The 14,791-nt window shown below is 42.5% G+C and overlaps 1 protein-coding gene across 1 annotated transcript in view; it reads left to right on the top strand.

Annotated features, from left to right (window-relative positions):
* Nucleotides 1–14,791, top strand: part of ZMAT4 (zinc finger matrin-type 4) — a 315,794-nt gene that overhangs the window by 201,497 nt on the left and 99,506 nt on the right. The window contains exon 4 of the mRNA XM_018041759.1: nt 8,768–8,924. Within this exon, the coding sequence (XP_017897248.1) occupies nt 8,768–8,924 (157 nt within the window). The remainder of the gene's footprint in view (nt 1–8,767; nt 8,925–14,791) is intronic.

The following is a 14,791-nucleotide window of genomic DNA, read 5'->3' on the forward strand; positions in this document are numbered from 1 at the left end:
TAGTGTTTGCTGTAATAACCTTTTTATTTATTCTCTATGGTTCTTAACATTAACTCCTATGGATTTGAGTTGCAACCTTATGATATAGATTTGGTCCCACCTACCTCTTTTGTACTATTATTATCCTCTACATTATATTTCTATGTATTATTGACCCGACTATACAAATATATGCATGTGACTATATATTTTTTTAAATTTGCTAAGAGAAGAAAGGAGATGCATGCATTTATGTTGTCTTTTATAATTATATAATTACCTTCACCGGTGCTCTTTGTTTCTTGTTTCTTTTTGTGAAATTCAAATTATTGTCTCATGTGTTTTGCTTTCAGGTAGAACTTTCTTTAGTGTTCCCTGTAGTGTGAATTTGCTAGCAACAAATTCAGTTTTAAAAATACAGAGTGAAGTAAGCCAGAAAGAAAAACTCCCATACAGTATAGTAGCGCATATATATGGAATTTAGAAAGATGGTAACGATAACCCTGTATGTGAGGCAGCAAAAGAGACTCAGATGTATAGAATAGTCTTTTGGACTCTGTGGGAGAGGGCAAGGGTGGGATGATTTGGGAGAATGGCATTAAAACATGTATAATATCATATAAACGAATCGCCAGTCCAGGTTCTATGCAGGATACAGAATGCTTGGGGCTGGTGCACTGGGATGACCCAGAGGGATGGTACGGGGAGGGAGGAGGGAGGGGGGTTCAGGATGGGGAACACGTGTACACCTGTGGCAGATTCATGTTGATGTATGGCAAAACCGATACAATATTCTAAAGTAATTAACCTCCAATTAAAATAAATAAATTTATATTAAAAAAATTAAAAAATCTCTGGATGCCTTTATTTCACCGTAAATTTTAAAAGGATGTTTTGCTGGACATAAGATTCTTGGTCGATAGATTTTGTTTTCTTCAGCCTTCTGAGTATGTCATCACATCGTCTTCTGACCTGCATTGTTTCTGATGAGAAATCAACTGTTTATCTTATTGTGGTTGCCTTGTCCGTGGTGAGCTGTGTTTCTCTGTTACTTCAAAACTCTGTCTGTTTTTGGCTTTCAGTGTTTTTGTACTATGATGTGTTGTGATGCAGAGATCATTTTCTGCTTATCCTACTTGAGTTGTGTTAAACTTCTTGGAAGTGTATGAGAATATTTTTCTTCAAATTTGGGAAGTTTTCAGTCAATATTTTTTAAATATGTTTTTCTGCTCCATTCTCTTTCTATTCTCCTTCTGGTATTATAATTTAATGCATATGTTGGTGTGATTAATGGTGTTCTACATTTCTCTGAGACAGTCTTCAGTTTTTTTTTTAATTCTTGTTTTTGTTTCTTTTCTGAATTGCATAATCTCTATTTCTTTTTCTGTCTTTAAGACCAGTGATTTTTTTCTCATGTAAGCTCAAAGCTACTGATGAGTCTCTCTAATGAAGTTTTAATTTCAGTCACTGTACTTTTTAACTCCAGAATATCCATTTTCTTTTTCATTATTTCTATTTATTTAGTGATATTCTCTATTCTACTGCATATTGGCATCATACATTCCATTATTTAAACATGATTCCCTTTAATTCTCTGAACACATCAGTAATTGAAATCTTTGGTGTTGCTTTGAAGTCTTTGCCAGATAAACTTACTATCTGGACCGTCTTTTGGTTGTCTTTTTTTCCCTTGTATATGTGTTACATTTTTCTTTTTTTTGCCTACTTTATAATTTTTATTGTTGTTGGAGACTGGATATTTGAGGTAATGTGGCAACGTTGGAAACTAATTCTCCCACTCTCTTGAACTTGTTTTTGTTGTAGATTGCTTATTTGTTTGTCCAGTGTCTTTACTAGATTATTTTAATTATATCCTTTTCCCCAACTATATGTAGTTGCAGATTCCTCAGAGGAACATCCTTAGGAGAGTGCACAGTCATTGTGGGCTGACAGTGGGTTTTGCAGGACTCCAGTGAACTGTCTCTTTCCCTAATCTCCTCTGTTAAGCTGTCTTCTTCTGCTGGAATCATACCTAGCTCTTAAGCTCTGCTTGTTGCTGGATGATTGCTCTGTTGTTTCTACCAATACTCTAAATGCCAATCTGATTAAATTTAGTCCCTTTTGTATCATTAATTTTTAAGGCAAGTCTTTGCAGTTTGTTCTGATGATGAGAAGGCACGCCTTAGCTGTCTCTTTCTCTGGTTCTCTCTGGTAAACTAGCTTGTTGCTCTGATTGGCTTTTTCTTAATTGCTTACCACCAAAACCGCCATTGTGCTTGAGAGCATCCTTATGCTTAAACTTTCCCACACTCTATTTCAAACACGGTCTGTTCCTCTGGGGAGAGCTTAGCAGCTCCCTGTTCTTATTTCCCCTCTGTTCTCATGGAAAAATCTCTGAGCCACTGCTTTTCTCAGAGTGACTGCTCTGCTTCATTATCTGGGCAGAGGTGACAGCCTCTGGTCTTCTTAGCTTGTTTCCCAGGCACAGAACCTTTGTCCTACAAGCAAACTGGGGCACATCTTATCACGGTTCCAATATTCTGGGCCAGCTGTGTGGGGGATGGAGCTTCTGTCTTATGAATAAGACTGAAGGGAGAGAGTACCTAGTTTCTGGGTTGCTTTGCTGGGAATTTAGTTTCTGCATCTTGGAGTTGAAGGGGATGTGGTTCAGGTTAGTGGCCTGCTCTTCCTGATGTCTCCTAACTGGGAGCTGATGGGAAGGGGAGCCCAAATTTCTTGACCACACACAGTGGAGTGGAGCTGCCATCATGCTGAGCTGGGGGGTCCGGAGGGAGAGCACAGGTCATCTCTGTAGTGCCATGGAACTCTCACTGTTCTTACTGAGAGTTAGTATGTTTTCCTGAAAAAGATTTTAATGTGGTATTTACTTTTAGGATAATTTTCAAAGACTTTGAATAATTTTTTAAACAAATAACTTACACCATTTATAGCTGTTTTGCTGGGGAACAATGTCGCAGGATTCCTCACTCTGACATTCTGAAATAAAAGTCTTTCTCTTAGGCTTTTTACATTTACCTGAAGAAGAATGAAGATGGTTATTTGAATGGAGTGAAAAAAAAAAAGCTTATGATAAAATAAAATGGAATTTCAAAACTAGATTTTTGGCTGAGTCAGTCAGGGTTTTTCATGAGGTTGGAATTCTTCAGAAAACTTCTTAACTTTGTGAAATGCTTTGAATAAGCGGTCTTAGGATGCTCCACAAATTTTTTTTTCTTTCAGTGATGTGGACACTGCATTGAAAAAGTCTGACCAAATATTTGCCATCTGATTGAAACCCATATTTTATAAAGACAATCTTGGATTCCCCTTCATTTACTTGGTAGCTTAGGACCATTCTCAATTTGTTAAGTCAGAAACTTTAAATGTGATCTCTGACATCAGTTCATCAACCTTTATGTAATTTCTCCCCTGAGCTTAGAACAGCAGGGCTTTTGGGACAGTGAGAGACTCCAGTAACAATGATGTGATCTGTAGTTGCAAGCAGCCTTTGATCTGGAATTTAGATAGCCAGGAATACACAACTAAATTCTGGCACATTCTAGGACCTTGGTTAATATTGAGATTCTCTCTGGATAGTTGCGTCTCCACTGGGGTCATTCGAGGAATCAGAGTTGGTGACATTGTGTAAGTTACATTGACCTCCCTTAGTAAAATATCCCATAAAAGATGCCTTATGGGCCTCAAAAAGCTGCCTGACTTCTCAAGGCATAACAGCCCTTGTATGGTCAGACATCTAACCTTTCTTGGTTCCTCTTCTGTAATGATGGCATAACTGCCTTCCATGATTTCTTCTTACATAACAGTTGGTTCTCTGCTTGTCTTATTCTTTGATTCTTGTCTATGATGGTGTGAATGAGATTGAGCAGAAATCCAAGACTCTCATGAGATTGATACAGCAGAGCAGAAATCTAAGAATGCATATTACAACCATGATGAAATGACCATACCTTTTGGGAAAATGTTCCCTAGTTGAACCCTCAAGTTAGTTTACAAATTGTTGAAAACTCTGGTTCTCTTCCTGGCTGACCATAGGCCCCCTTGTGTTACCTGTCTTCCTGTTTTGTCTTTTTATGGCATGCAATTTACTAATCCCACAAACCAACCCTCAACTCCTGTGTTCCTTCAATAAACACCTGCAGGTCCTACTATGTGGCAAGCATTGTACTAGGAGCTGAGGCCCCAGGATTAATGAAAAATTTTCCTTAACTTTAACTATTATTTCCTTGTTCCTCTTGAGGGGAACAAATATGAAAAAAGTACATGTCAGAATTCAGCATTCTTATATAAAAAAGGCATATACAGGACACATGGAAGACCCCAAGGCCACTGTCAGCTTCTTCAGGATGGGAAATAGAAGAAGCTTCATCTCAAGAAAGTGATGGTTAAACTGAGCCACGAAAAAGGTTTTGGATAGACCAGATTAGATAAGCAATGATGAAGAAGGACGTACCAGGCAGGAGAAGGCTGGAAGATGAAAATCCACACAAATAGGCTCATTTGCATGACTGGTCTTTTAACCTTACTTAATTGGTAGAGCATGGTTCCAACAGGAGACTGTATTTCTTTGATTATATTGTTTTTCTTTCATTTTTTGCCTGCTTTCTCCAGTTCCCCTGGTCTCAACCTCTTTAATAACAGAGAGTGGAGTTTTATTCTTCTAGCACAGCATCGCACATATTTAGGGGGTCCTTAAAAATGTGTTGAATGAATGAATACCATAAACCCACTAGTCATTATCCAGTTTAAGGGCTGTTCTTTGCCTTGGAAACTCGGTCTGAATACACTTCATACAATGATGGCAGCCCCTTTCTGTAGAGATGTCTCCACCTTAGAGCTCCAGGGAGACAGGGACTAGTTCCTGAGCCCAGGTTCAGCTGGTGATTTTGCTAGAAGTGGCATAAGGGATGCACAGATTCTAAATAGGTGTGGACTGTGAGTTAAGCTTTAGCTTATGATCTTGTGCTTTTAAGAAAAATGAGATGCTTGAGCCCATATTATGCATAAGTAGGTGAAAATGGGCAATCCAAGCAACCACTCTCGCCTTAACAACCTTCCCCTTTTGTTCCTTTAAACATCAGACCAATATTCCCTGACAGAGCGGAAAAGTGTCAATTAGGGTTCAGTCCTCCCGAGCTGCCCACTGTTCCCGCAACTGGGCTCGACCCCTTCAGCAACTCCCTGATCTGCGCTTCCTGGTCTTCTTGACTCTGCCCCACCGTGGGTCTGGGGCATGTCCTGGGCCTGGTTAGAGACACAGATGCCAGGAAACCAAGTCTCCCCTTTCTCGCCTGGTTCAGTCAGCTCCACAGCAGACCACACAAAGGGGTTCAAGTGTCTATGACTTCTTTTTGTTTTTAAAAGCTTTTTTTTTTTTCATTTTTAAATTTTTTTTTAATTAAAAAAAATTTGGGCCACCCCTTATGACATGCAGATTCTTAGTTCCCCGACCAGGGAATCTAACCTATGCTCCCTACAGTGGAAGTGTGGAGTCCTAACCGCTGGACCTCTAGGGAAGTTCCTCTTTGAATTTATACTGATGAGGAAGCTCAAAGCACCTCAGCTTGAAGTGCTCAGCAAGGATACACTTGGTGGGTCCAGCCTCAGTACCTACCCAGGTGTCCTGAGGTTTGTGCCTCACTATGAGAGACCCCTTTTGGGAGGCCCAGCCTCTGTCCGTAAAATCCGTCTCCTTTCATGGACTCGCCACCCTAACCTCTAGCAGTACATTTCCTTAAATCTCACTTTTAAAATGTGATAAGGGTCTTGGGTAGATTCTAAGATTTAATATATGCTACCATTCCCGGGGGGCTCAGTGGTAAAGAATCTGCCTGCCAATGCAGGAGATGTGAATTCAGTCTCTGGGTCGAGAAGATCCCCTGGAGAAGGAAACGGCAACCCACTCCAGTACTCTTGCCTGGGAAATCTCATGGACAGAGGAGCCTGGCGAGCTACAGTCCATGGAGTCTCAAAGAGTTGTACGTGACTGAGCACGCTCGCAAGGTCAAGCTAATAACTGGCTATAGGTAGGATTCCAAATCTCAGAAACTTTTATGGAGTCTCTCCCTTCCCCCACCCCTGAACTGCATGCCAGCCTCCTAGAACACACACACACACACACACACACACACACACACACACTAGCCCCAAGACTGAGTGCAAATTATCAGTGCTATTACCAACAGATGCCTTAAGAAGGAAAGTGTTAGTTTTCTAACTGCCACAAAATATGCAAGGCAATGCTCTCCATCACTCTGGACACCTTATTGTTGTGCAGAAAAATACAGAATTCCCTTTCTCTGTCCCACCCCCACCTTCATCCTTGTCCCCATGCCATTTTAAATTGCATTCTTTGGAGTCTGCCAGGAATAGGAGAAGGGGCTTTTGTGAGGCCAGATACTCACCCATGGCTGCTCTTTTAACAAAGAGATGCTTTGCTCCTATCATTCCATTAAGGAATAGATTAACTCCTTATCTGAGAGTCCTCTTTACCCTCAATTTCTAACTAGGCGGGAGGGGAGCCCGTGAATTAATCTTCCCCTCGCAGAATATAGGTAATTGATGACCTGTGGGCACAATCGCCAGGTCACATGGTCTGACAAAGGATTTATTTTTTCCCAAATCATTATTCATTTTCATGAAGTCTAACAGAGGAATAAAAATCAAGCTGGATTTAAGTATTTTGTGCAGCAGTTAATGAATCACCTGTCTTGAAGAAAAGGAAAATGATGCAAACTCTCCCGGAAAATTCAGCCAGCATGGTCACCGTAGCTTTACGATAGACTCAAGTTTTTTATGATAAATATTGGATTCCTTTAAGAAATCTTTAAAAAAAATCTTGAACATGGGGCCATGTATCCTGGTGAGGCTAAAGTGTGTCAAAGCAGAGCTGAATGCCAAATGATAATTTCTGCTAAATAATTCAGGCCCTGTGAACTCTGGTGTTTTACTTACTTTGATGCATAATACAGATGCAACGAGAGAACCTTTTCCTCCTGGTACCAGATCCACTGGGTTCTCACCCGTTGTGGGCCTTATTTTTCTGCAGGTAGCTCATATTCTCCCATTTGCGCAGTGTTCCTAGAGCCTGGCAGTAGTGCTCCCTATTAAATAGAGGTTGAAGTTGGTCACTGAGAAAGTTTTGGTGATGTTTATCATATAGGAAATAATAGATTGCAGAGCAAGGACAAAATAGACATTTCAAGAAAAAGGAAGAGGCTACTTCTTTCCAAGGGTGAGAATTTACTTATGGTCAAAACAGAAACAAAAAACAAGAAACAGAGAGTAGACTAGTAAACTCTTGCTTAACTGAACAACTATTGCATCAGCTTTAAGACGCCTTTTGAAAAATGATGAACAGTGAAGTGACTGTGCAGAGATACTATTTATAAGGAAAAATTCTTGAGCTCATCTGATTGACCACCACAAAATTTTCAATGATATAGAACATAAAGCCATTGACTAAAATTGTGTCAAATGAGGAGATAGTTTGATGAACATGGAGAAAGTATAGATAAGCACTGTGTTCAGTTCAGTTCAGTTCAGTCGCTCAGTCGTGTCTGACTCTTTGTGACCCCATGAATCACGGCACACCAGGCCTCCCTGTCCATCACCAACTCCCGGAGTTCACTCAGACTCACGTCCATCGAATCAGTGATGCCATCCAGCCATCTCATCCTCTGTCGTCCCCTTCTCCTCCTGCCCCCCATCCCTCCCAGCATCAGAGTCTTTCCCAATGAGTCAACTCTTCATATGAGGTGGCAAAAGTACTGGAGTTGCAGCTTTAGCATCATTCCTTCTAAAGAAATCCCAGGGCTGATCTCCTTCAGAATGGACTGGTTGGATCTCCTTGCAGTCCAAGGGACTCTCAAGAGTCTTCTCCAACACCACAGTTCAAAAGCATCAATTCTTTGGTGCTCAGCCCTCTTCACAGTCCAACTCTCACATCCATACATGACCACAGGAAAAACCATAGCCTTGACTAGATGGACTGTAGAATGGATCAAAAACTAGCCAATAATTAACTAAGAATATAATTGGTTCTCAGAGAAGGAAATGGCACCCCACTCCAGTACTGTTGCCTGGAAAATTCCATGGGTGGAGGAGCCTGGTAGGCTACAGTCCATGGGATCACAAAGAGTTGGACAGGACTGAGTGACTTCACGTTCTTTCTTTTTATAGTTCCTTTTGGAGACTGGCAACCCACTTTGATGTTCTTTCCTGGAGAATCACATGGACAGAGGGGTCTGGTGGGCTACAGTCTATGGGGTTGCAAAGAGTCGGACACCACTAAGCGACTAACACACACACACACACACACACACACACACACACACACATAATCGGTTCTAGTCGGATAACATTAATGATCAGGCCAAAATTAAAATGATAATAGTAGAACCTAATATGTGTTGATTACTATTTCCAAGGCATTGGATTAACTCCTGTTATATGGATTGACTATTTCAATCTTTTCAACAATATTAACTAACTTGCTCAATGAATATTAACTAATTTTGTTGATAGTTAATATTAACAATACTAACTAAGTATAAAACCCTCATTTTATAATGGAGTTACATGACATAGCGTGGGTAAAATAAGTTTTCATCTACAAATCCCACATGGAATAATACTCAATGCAATGCTTTAAAAAAAAAGAAAAAAGACAAGAAAAAGACCAATGGTGAGTTTCATGGTGAGTGGAACAAAGACATTAGAAGCCTTGGGGTGCTCTAATATTCTCTCAATCTCTCTCTCTCTCTCTCAGGGAAATGATGCTGATCTGGTGGATAAAAACAAATGCTGTACCCTCTGTAACATGTCCTTCACCTCTGCGGTGGTGGCTGACTCACATTATCAAGGCAAAATCCACGCCAAAAGGTTAAAGCTGTTGCTAGGAGAAAAAACCCCGTTAAAGACCACAGGTAGGTGTCTGGATGGTGGTGGTGGGGAGACCCTGACCTCCAGTGCCCGGCCCGTGCATCAGGCTCCCTCTTCAGGGGTGGCTGCCAGATCAGAGTGGATGCCCTTCAAACCTAAAGGGATGGGCAGGTCGCCCAGTGGAACTCTCAGTTGTAAGGCCATTAAATCCAGGTGCTGGTCCTCTCAACCTGGCCCCTTCAGATACGTGATTCAGCAGTTTGCATCTTTTGTTTCTATCCTGCAAGATATCGTCTATCATATTTATTATATGTTGTGTTCTGTAAGGTTATCTATTATGTAAGGAATGCTGTCTTTTCTGACTTTGGTCTGTAATCAGCAGAGGTGATGGATAGTGTACTGTATATTATTGATTCCCTACTGCAGACTGGTTCATCTGTACCATTTTTTGTCTTTAGAAACACTTGTATTTGCTGACAACCACGGTGTGCCTTCTCCCCACCCACCCCACCCTAGGTCATCTTCTTAAAGGATTCTGTGATTTAAGCCTACTAACTCTCACGATAGAAGGTTTAAATATCAGTAACAGAGTGTTTGACCTTCTAATTATTCAGAAGTAACAAAAAATTTCTTCAGAAGGCTATCCAGTCATAGAACTGAAATACTATCGTTATCGTTTAATGAAGATAGACTATTAGGACAAGATTTACATGGTAGCAAAGATGTTACTAGAATAGGTGATAATCTCAAGAAGTTGGGGGTATATTTCATGATGTCGACATTTTCAGTGCAATTACAATGGAGCTGTGCATTGGAGCTGCCTGCCTAATGAATCATGCATGAATCGTGGGTGTAATTATTTTTTAAATGGTATTTTGGAAATTGAAGAGAATCTAAAACAATACTTGGCTTTTATTCTCACCAGTGTTTTTCTTAAGAAAAATATCTGCTTTTACCTAGAGACTAGTAGGGAATCTTTTCACTGTATTTTTCTGCTTACTTGAATTGAAGAATATTGTTTTTGTAAAGGTAGCTGTGACATTCAGATATAGGATGGCTGCAAAGCACATGGAATTGGAAGAAAGCTCAGCTTGACTGAGGTACACTGTCTGTATTGACATTTGATAAGCAGGCACTTGGTTGAAACTCCTGATTTTTGCTCTCTAAAAGGTTGGATACTCACCTTGTAACCTACTCCCCCTCAAATCTCTCAAAATAGACACTTCAAAGAAACAGCCACTGGAAAATTTTTACCTGTTCTCCATGAATGAGTAACTAGCCCATTTGTTCTCCCTGCCTAAGCAGAGTATTGCTGTTAAATTTAATTTTGGAGGTAGTGATGGAAGAGAAGAGGTTCTGTCTTCGTTTATCACATCAATTAGCAAGTGGGAGTTATTATTTCTGTAAAGAAGAATCACCACCTGGCAAAAAAATAGTTCTTTGTGAATTTCAACACATCCTTAAGATAGCCAAGCATCATTTTGTTTCTCCGAGTTACCCTCAAAGCTGGTAAATATAACTTGGGGGTAATTTGTTAGTTGCCTTCTATATATTCCAAGGGAAAACAATCTACAATATGGAAACTGCAGTGTTTATTTAATGACTTAGTTCTGGTGTTCACAGAGCTATCCCAGTCCTCACTGTGACAGATATTGAGTTGCTGGGTGGGTGAGGAGGGAATAGGAGTGGGTTGGGGGGTAGGAAGCACTCACAGCACTTGGCTTGGGATGGGGAAAGAGATGCTGTTTTCTTTTCCCAGCATCTCCATTTCTCATCTAGCTTAGGGTCCCGAAGCTGCACATCCCCTTTCTGCAGCTTCACTTCTCATCCATTCTCCTCCAAAGCTGCTTTGAGCAGAAAGGATCTTGGAATGTGTTAGCTCCAGACAGAATTGAAGAGCCTGGGGAGCTACACTGGTTCCCCAGGCTGACATTGATGTCGACCCAACTGCCATCAGGGAGCAAACGAAACAAGGCATCCTCCTAGAGGGAGGTGAGTCATTAGGTACTCACACATTAGTCATGTGTAAGCAGAGGGCAGGCATTGTGTCCTGGGGCACAGAAGAAGGATGGAGGGCCTGGGAGGAGGGTGGACTCCAGTGATGGAGATTTGGGGTACTGAGATCATCCTGAGACCAAGCAGGGTACCAGCATCAGGAGAGTCAGGCAAATGGTAGCAGAGCCCTGGCTGTAGTCCTGAGGTTCTGGGGAAAGGAAAGACTGTTAAGAGCATGGCAGAAAGAAGGTTAGTCGCTCAGTCGTGTCCAACTCTTTGCAACTTCATGGGTGGTAGCCCACCACGCTCCTCGGTCCATGGAATTCTCCAGGCAAGAATACTGGAATGGGTTGCTATTTCCTCCTCCAGGGGATCTTTCCAACCCAGGGATTGAACCCGGGTCTCCCACATTACAGGCAGATTCTTTACCATCTGAGACACCAGGGAAGTCCAAGAGCATGGCAAGGCACCATCATTTTCAACCAGAGCACTGGGCTGGAAACCATACAGGAACATAGCAAGAACCTGGCTCCCAGATCTAGGTTAGAGGTTGAGGCTTGGTCTCTAGCACAAATTTGGTTACTACAAATAGAGGATAAGGACCAAGAGGCAGCAGAAAAGAACACTCAGGACACGGACTTCCTGAGCCCCCAAGTGAAGCTCCTTCAGATCCATGAATGGCCTCAAGACAGCCTACCATCCATCTTTACTGCCTGTAGCTGCCCCAGCAGCACTGCCTGAAGCTGCAGCTGGGGCTGCCCTCCACCCATCTAGGAGCTGCTCTGTCCAGTGCACTAGGGTGGCTGGACATCACTTCTACAGTGAAAACAGAACGAAAACACAGAACATTAAAAACCCAGCCAACTGAATTTAGAAGCAGTCACCCTCCTCATCAGGTGGGTTCCTGGAGTTTCCCCTCTGTAAGTAATAGGCTCCTGAATGGTGGTGACTTCTGAGTGGGAATAATTGAATAAAGCAGGATTCATTCCTTCTCAGAGCTATCCTATGTGATGAAGGTGAGCAGTTGGTGTCTGGGAAGCATCACCTTTCCTCCTACTCAGGATGCACTTTGATCAGACATCAGCTGAGGATCCTGCAGAATTAGTTGGCATTTGAGTTGCTTTTTTTCAAATGGGTGTGTGTTTACTACTACTAACTACTACTAAGTCGCTTCAGTCGTGTCCGACTCTGTGCGACCCCACAGATGGCAGCCCACCAGGCTCCCCCGTCCCTGGGATTCTCCAGACAAGAACACTGGAGTGGGTTGCCATTTCCTTCTCTAGTTTTCCTTTAAAATTGGAGGAAGTTACAGTTCAGTACACACAGGCAAAGTCGTATCTGACTCTTTGTGACCCCATGGACTGTAGCCCACCAGGCTCCTCTGTCCATGGAATTCTATAGGCAAGAATACTGGAGTAGGTTGCCATTGCCTTCTCCTGTGTGTTTACTAGGACGTCTGAAATGGTTGGAGGCGCCGCTAAGGACAAAAGCCAGTGTGTTTTGGAATCTCTGCTCTAGTTCATGCTTTTCTTTCTGTAAGATGAGAGCATGAGGAAACTACAAACTCACCATGTTCTCTAAGGGTTGACAGACCTTAGTGTAGAGGTCTTGCCCAGATCGGAGGCTAGGTAGAGGCCGCCCTGGTCATGTCACTGCCACACTGTGGGAAGCTTCTGGAGGGGACCCAGAGAATAGAGGCCAGAACAGTGAAGAGCATGAGGATCCTCTCACTGGAGGGGGAGGAAAGGAAGTGATGCTGTTGAGCACGGAAGAGAGATTACTGGGAAGGCTGTCATGGGAAAGAGAGAATCATGCTGTGTGTGCGCGTGAATGTGCATCGTGCATGTGCGTGCTTGGGTTTAAAAGATATAACCAATGAGTAGGTAGAAATTAGGGGCTTAGATCTGAGCTCTGAAGGAGTATCTCATATTCAGAGATATTTGTTTTCATTCTTTGGCCATGACATGCAGCTTGTGGGGTCTTAGTTCCCTGACCAGGGATAGAACCTGGGTCCTTTGCATTGGAAGTGAAGAGTCTTAACCTGGACACCAGGGAAATCTGAGTATTCAGAGACACTTGAAGGTGGACTGTGTGTCCAGGGATGAGGGGCTGCTGAAGCAGAGCCTGGACCACGTGGCAGGGCATTTCCTGAGGGGGGTTCTACCATCATAACATTAGCCCAGAGGATGTTTTAAGTTGCTAGATTACATGGTCAGCCTAGATGGCATTTTCAGTGCTCCCCAGGTCCCCCAGCTCCTGTAATCCTCCCCTCTCCTGGGCCAGTCCCCCACCTCTGTTCACAGAACTCACCCCAGAAAGGCCATCTCCAAGGAGACCCAAACCATGTCCCCTTGAAGCATAAAACAAAAGCTTTCAACTACAGGTGTTTCCCACTGTCTGCCATTAATCAAAGTGAGATTTGAGATCACCCATACTCTATCAGTATCAATTCAGTGGCTCAGTCATGTCTCACTCTTTGCAACCCCATGGACTGCAGCACACCAGGCCTCCTTGTCCATCACCAACTCCTGGAGTTTACTCAGACTCATGTCCATCAAGTTGGTGATGCCATCCAACCATCTCATCCTCTGTTGCCCCTTCTCCTCTCACCTTCAATCTTTCTCAGCATCAGGATCTTTTCAAATGAGTCAGTTATTCGCATCAGGTGGCCAAAGTATTGGAGTGTCAGCTTCAGCATCAGTCCTGCCAATGCATATTCAGGACTGATTTCCTTTAGGAAATTCAAATTCCCTAATTCCCGATTTCCTGCCAGTCAAGAAGGACTGGTTGGATCTCCTTGCAGTCCAACAGACTCTCAAGAGTCTTCTCCAACACCACAGTTCAAAAGTATCAATTCTTTGGTGATCAGCTTTCTTTATGATCCGAATCTTATATCCAAGCATGACTACTGGAAAAACCATAGCTTTGACTAAATGGACCTTTGTTGGCAAAGTAATGTCTCTGCTTTTTAATAAGCTTTCTAGCTTGGTCATCGGAGAAGGCAATGGCACCCCACTCCAGTACTCTTGCCTGGAAAATCCCATGGACAGAGGAGCCTGGTGGGCTGCAGTCCATGGGGTCACTAAGAGTCGGACATGACTGAGTGACTTCACTTTCACTTTTCACTTTCATACATTGGAGAAGGAAATGGCAATCCACTTCAGTGTTTTTGCCTTGAGAATCCCAGGGACGGGGGAGCCTGGTGGGCTGCCATCTATGGGGTCACACAGAGTCGGACACGACTGAAGCGACTTAGCAGCAGCAGCAGCAGCAGCAGCAGGTTAGTCATAACTTTTCTTCCAAGGAGCAAGTGTCTTTTAATTTCATGGCTGCAGTCACCATTTGCAGTGATTTTGGAGCTCCCCAAAATAAAATCTGTCACTGTTTCCACATCTATTTGCCATGAAGTGATGGGACTGGATGCCATGATCTTACCTTTCTGAATGTTGAGTTATAAGCCAACTTTTTCACTCTCCTCTTTCACTTCATCAAGAGGCTTTTTAGTTCCTCTTCACTTTCTGCCATAAGGGTGGTGTCATCTGCATATCTGAGGTTATTGATATTTTTCCCGGCAATCTTGATTCCAGCTTGTGCTTCATCCAGTCCGGCATTTCTCATGATGTCTCTGCATATAAGTTAAATAAGCAGGGTGACAATATACAGTCTTGACATACTCCTTTCCCAATTTGGAACCAGTCTGTTGCTCCATGTCCAGTTCTAACTGTTGCTTCTTGACCTGGATACAGATTTCTCAGGAGGCAGGTTGGGTAGTCTGGTATTCCCATCTCTTTCAGAATTTTCAACAGTTTGTTGTGATCCATAGAGTCAAAGGCTTTGGCATAGTCAATAAAGCAGAAATAGATGTTTTTCTGGAACTCTCTTGCTTTTTCGATGATCAGCAGATGTTGGCAGTTTG

This window comes from Capra hircus, chromosome 27 (genome assembly GCF_001704415.2).
Source record: "Capra hircus breed San Clemente chromosome 27, ASM170441v1, whole genome shotgun sequence".
Classification (NCBI taxonomy): domain Eukaryota; kingdom Metazoa; phylum Chordata; class Mammalia; order Artiodactyla; family Bovidae; genus Capra; species Capra hircus.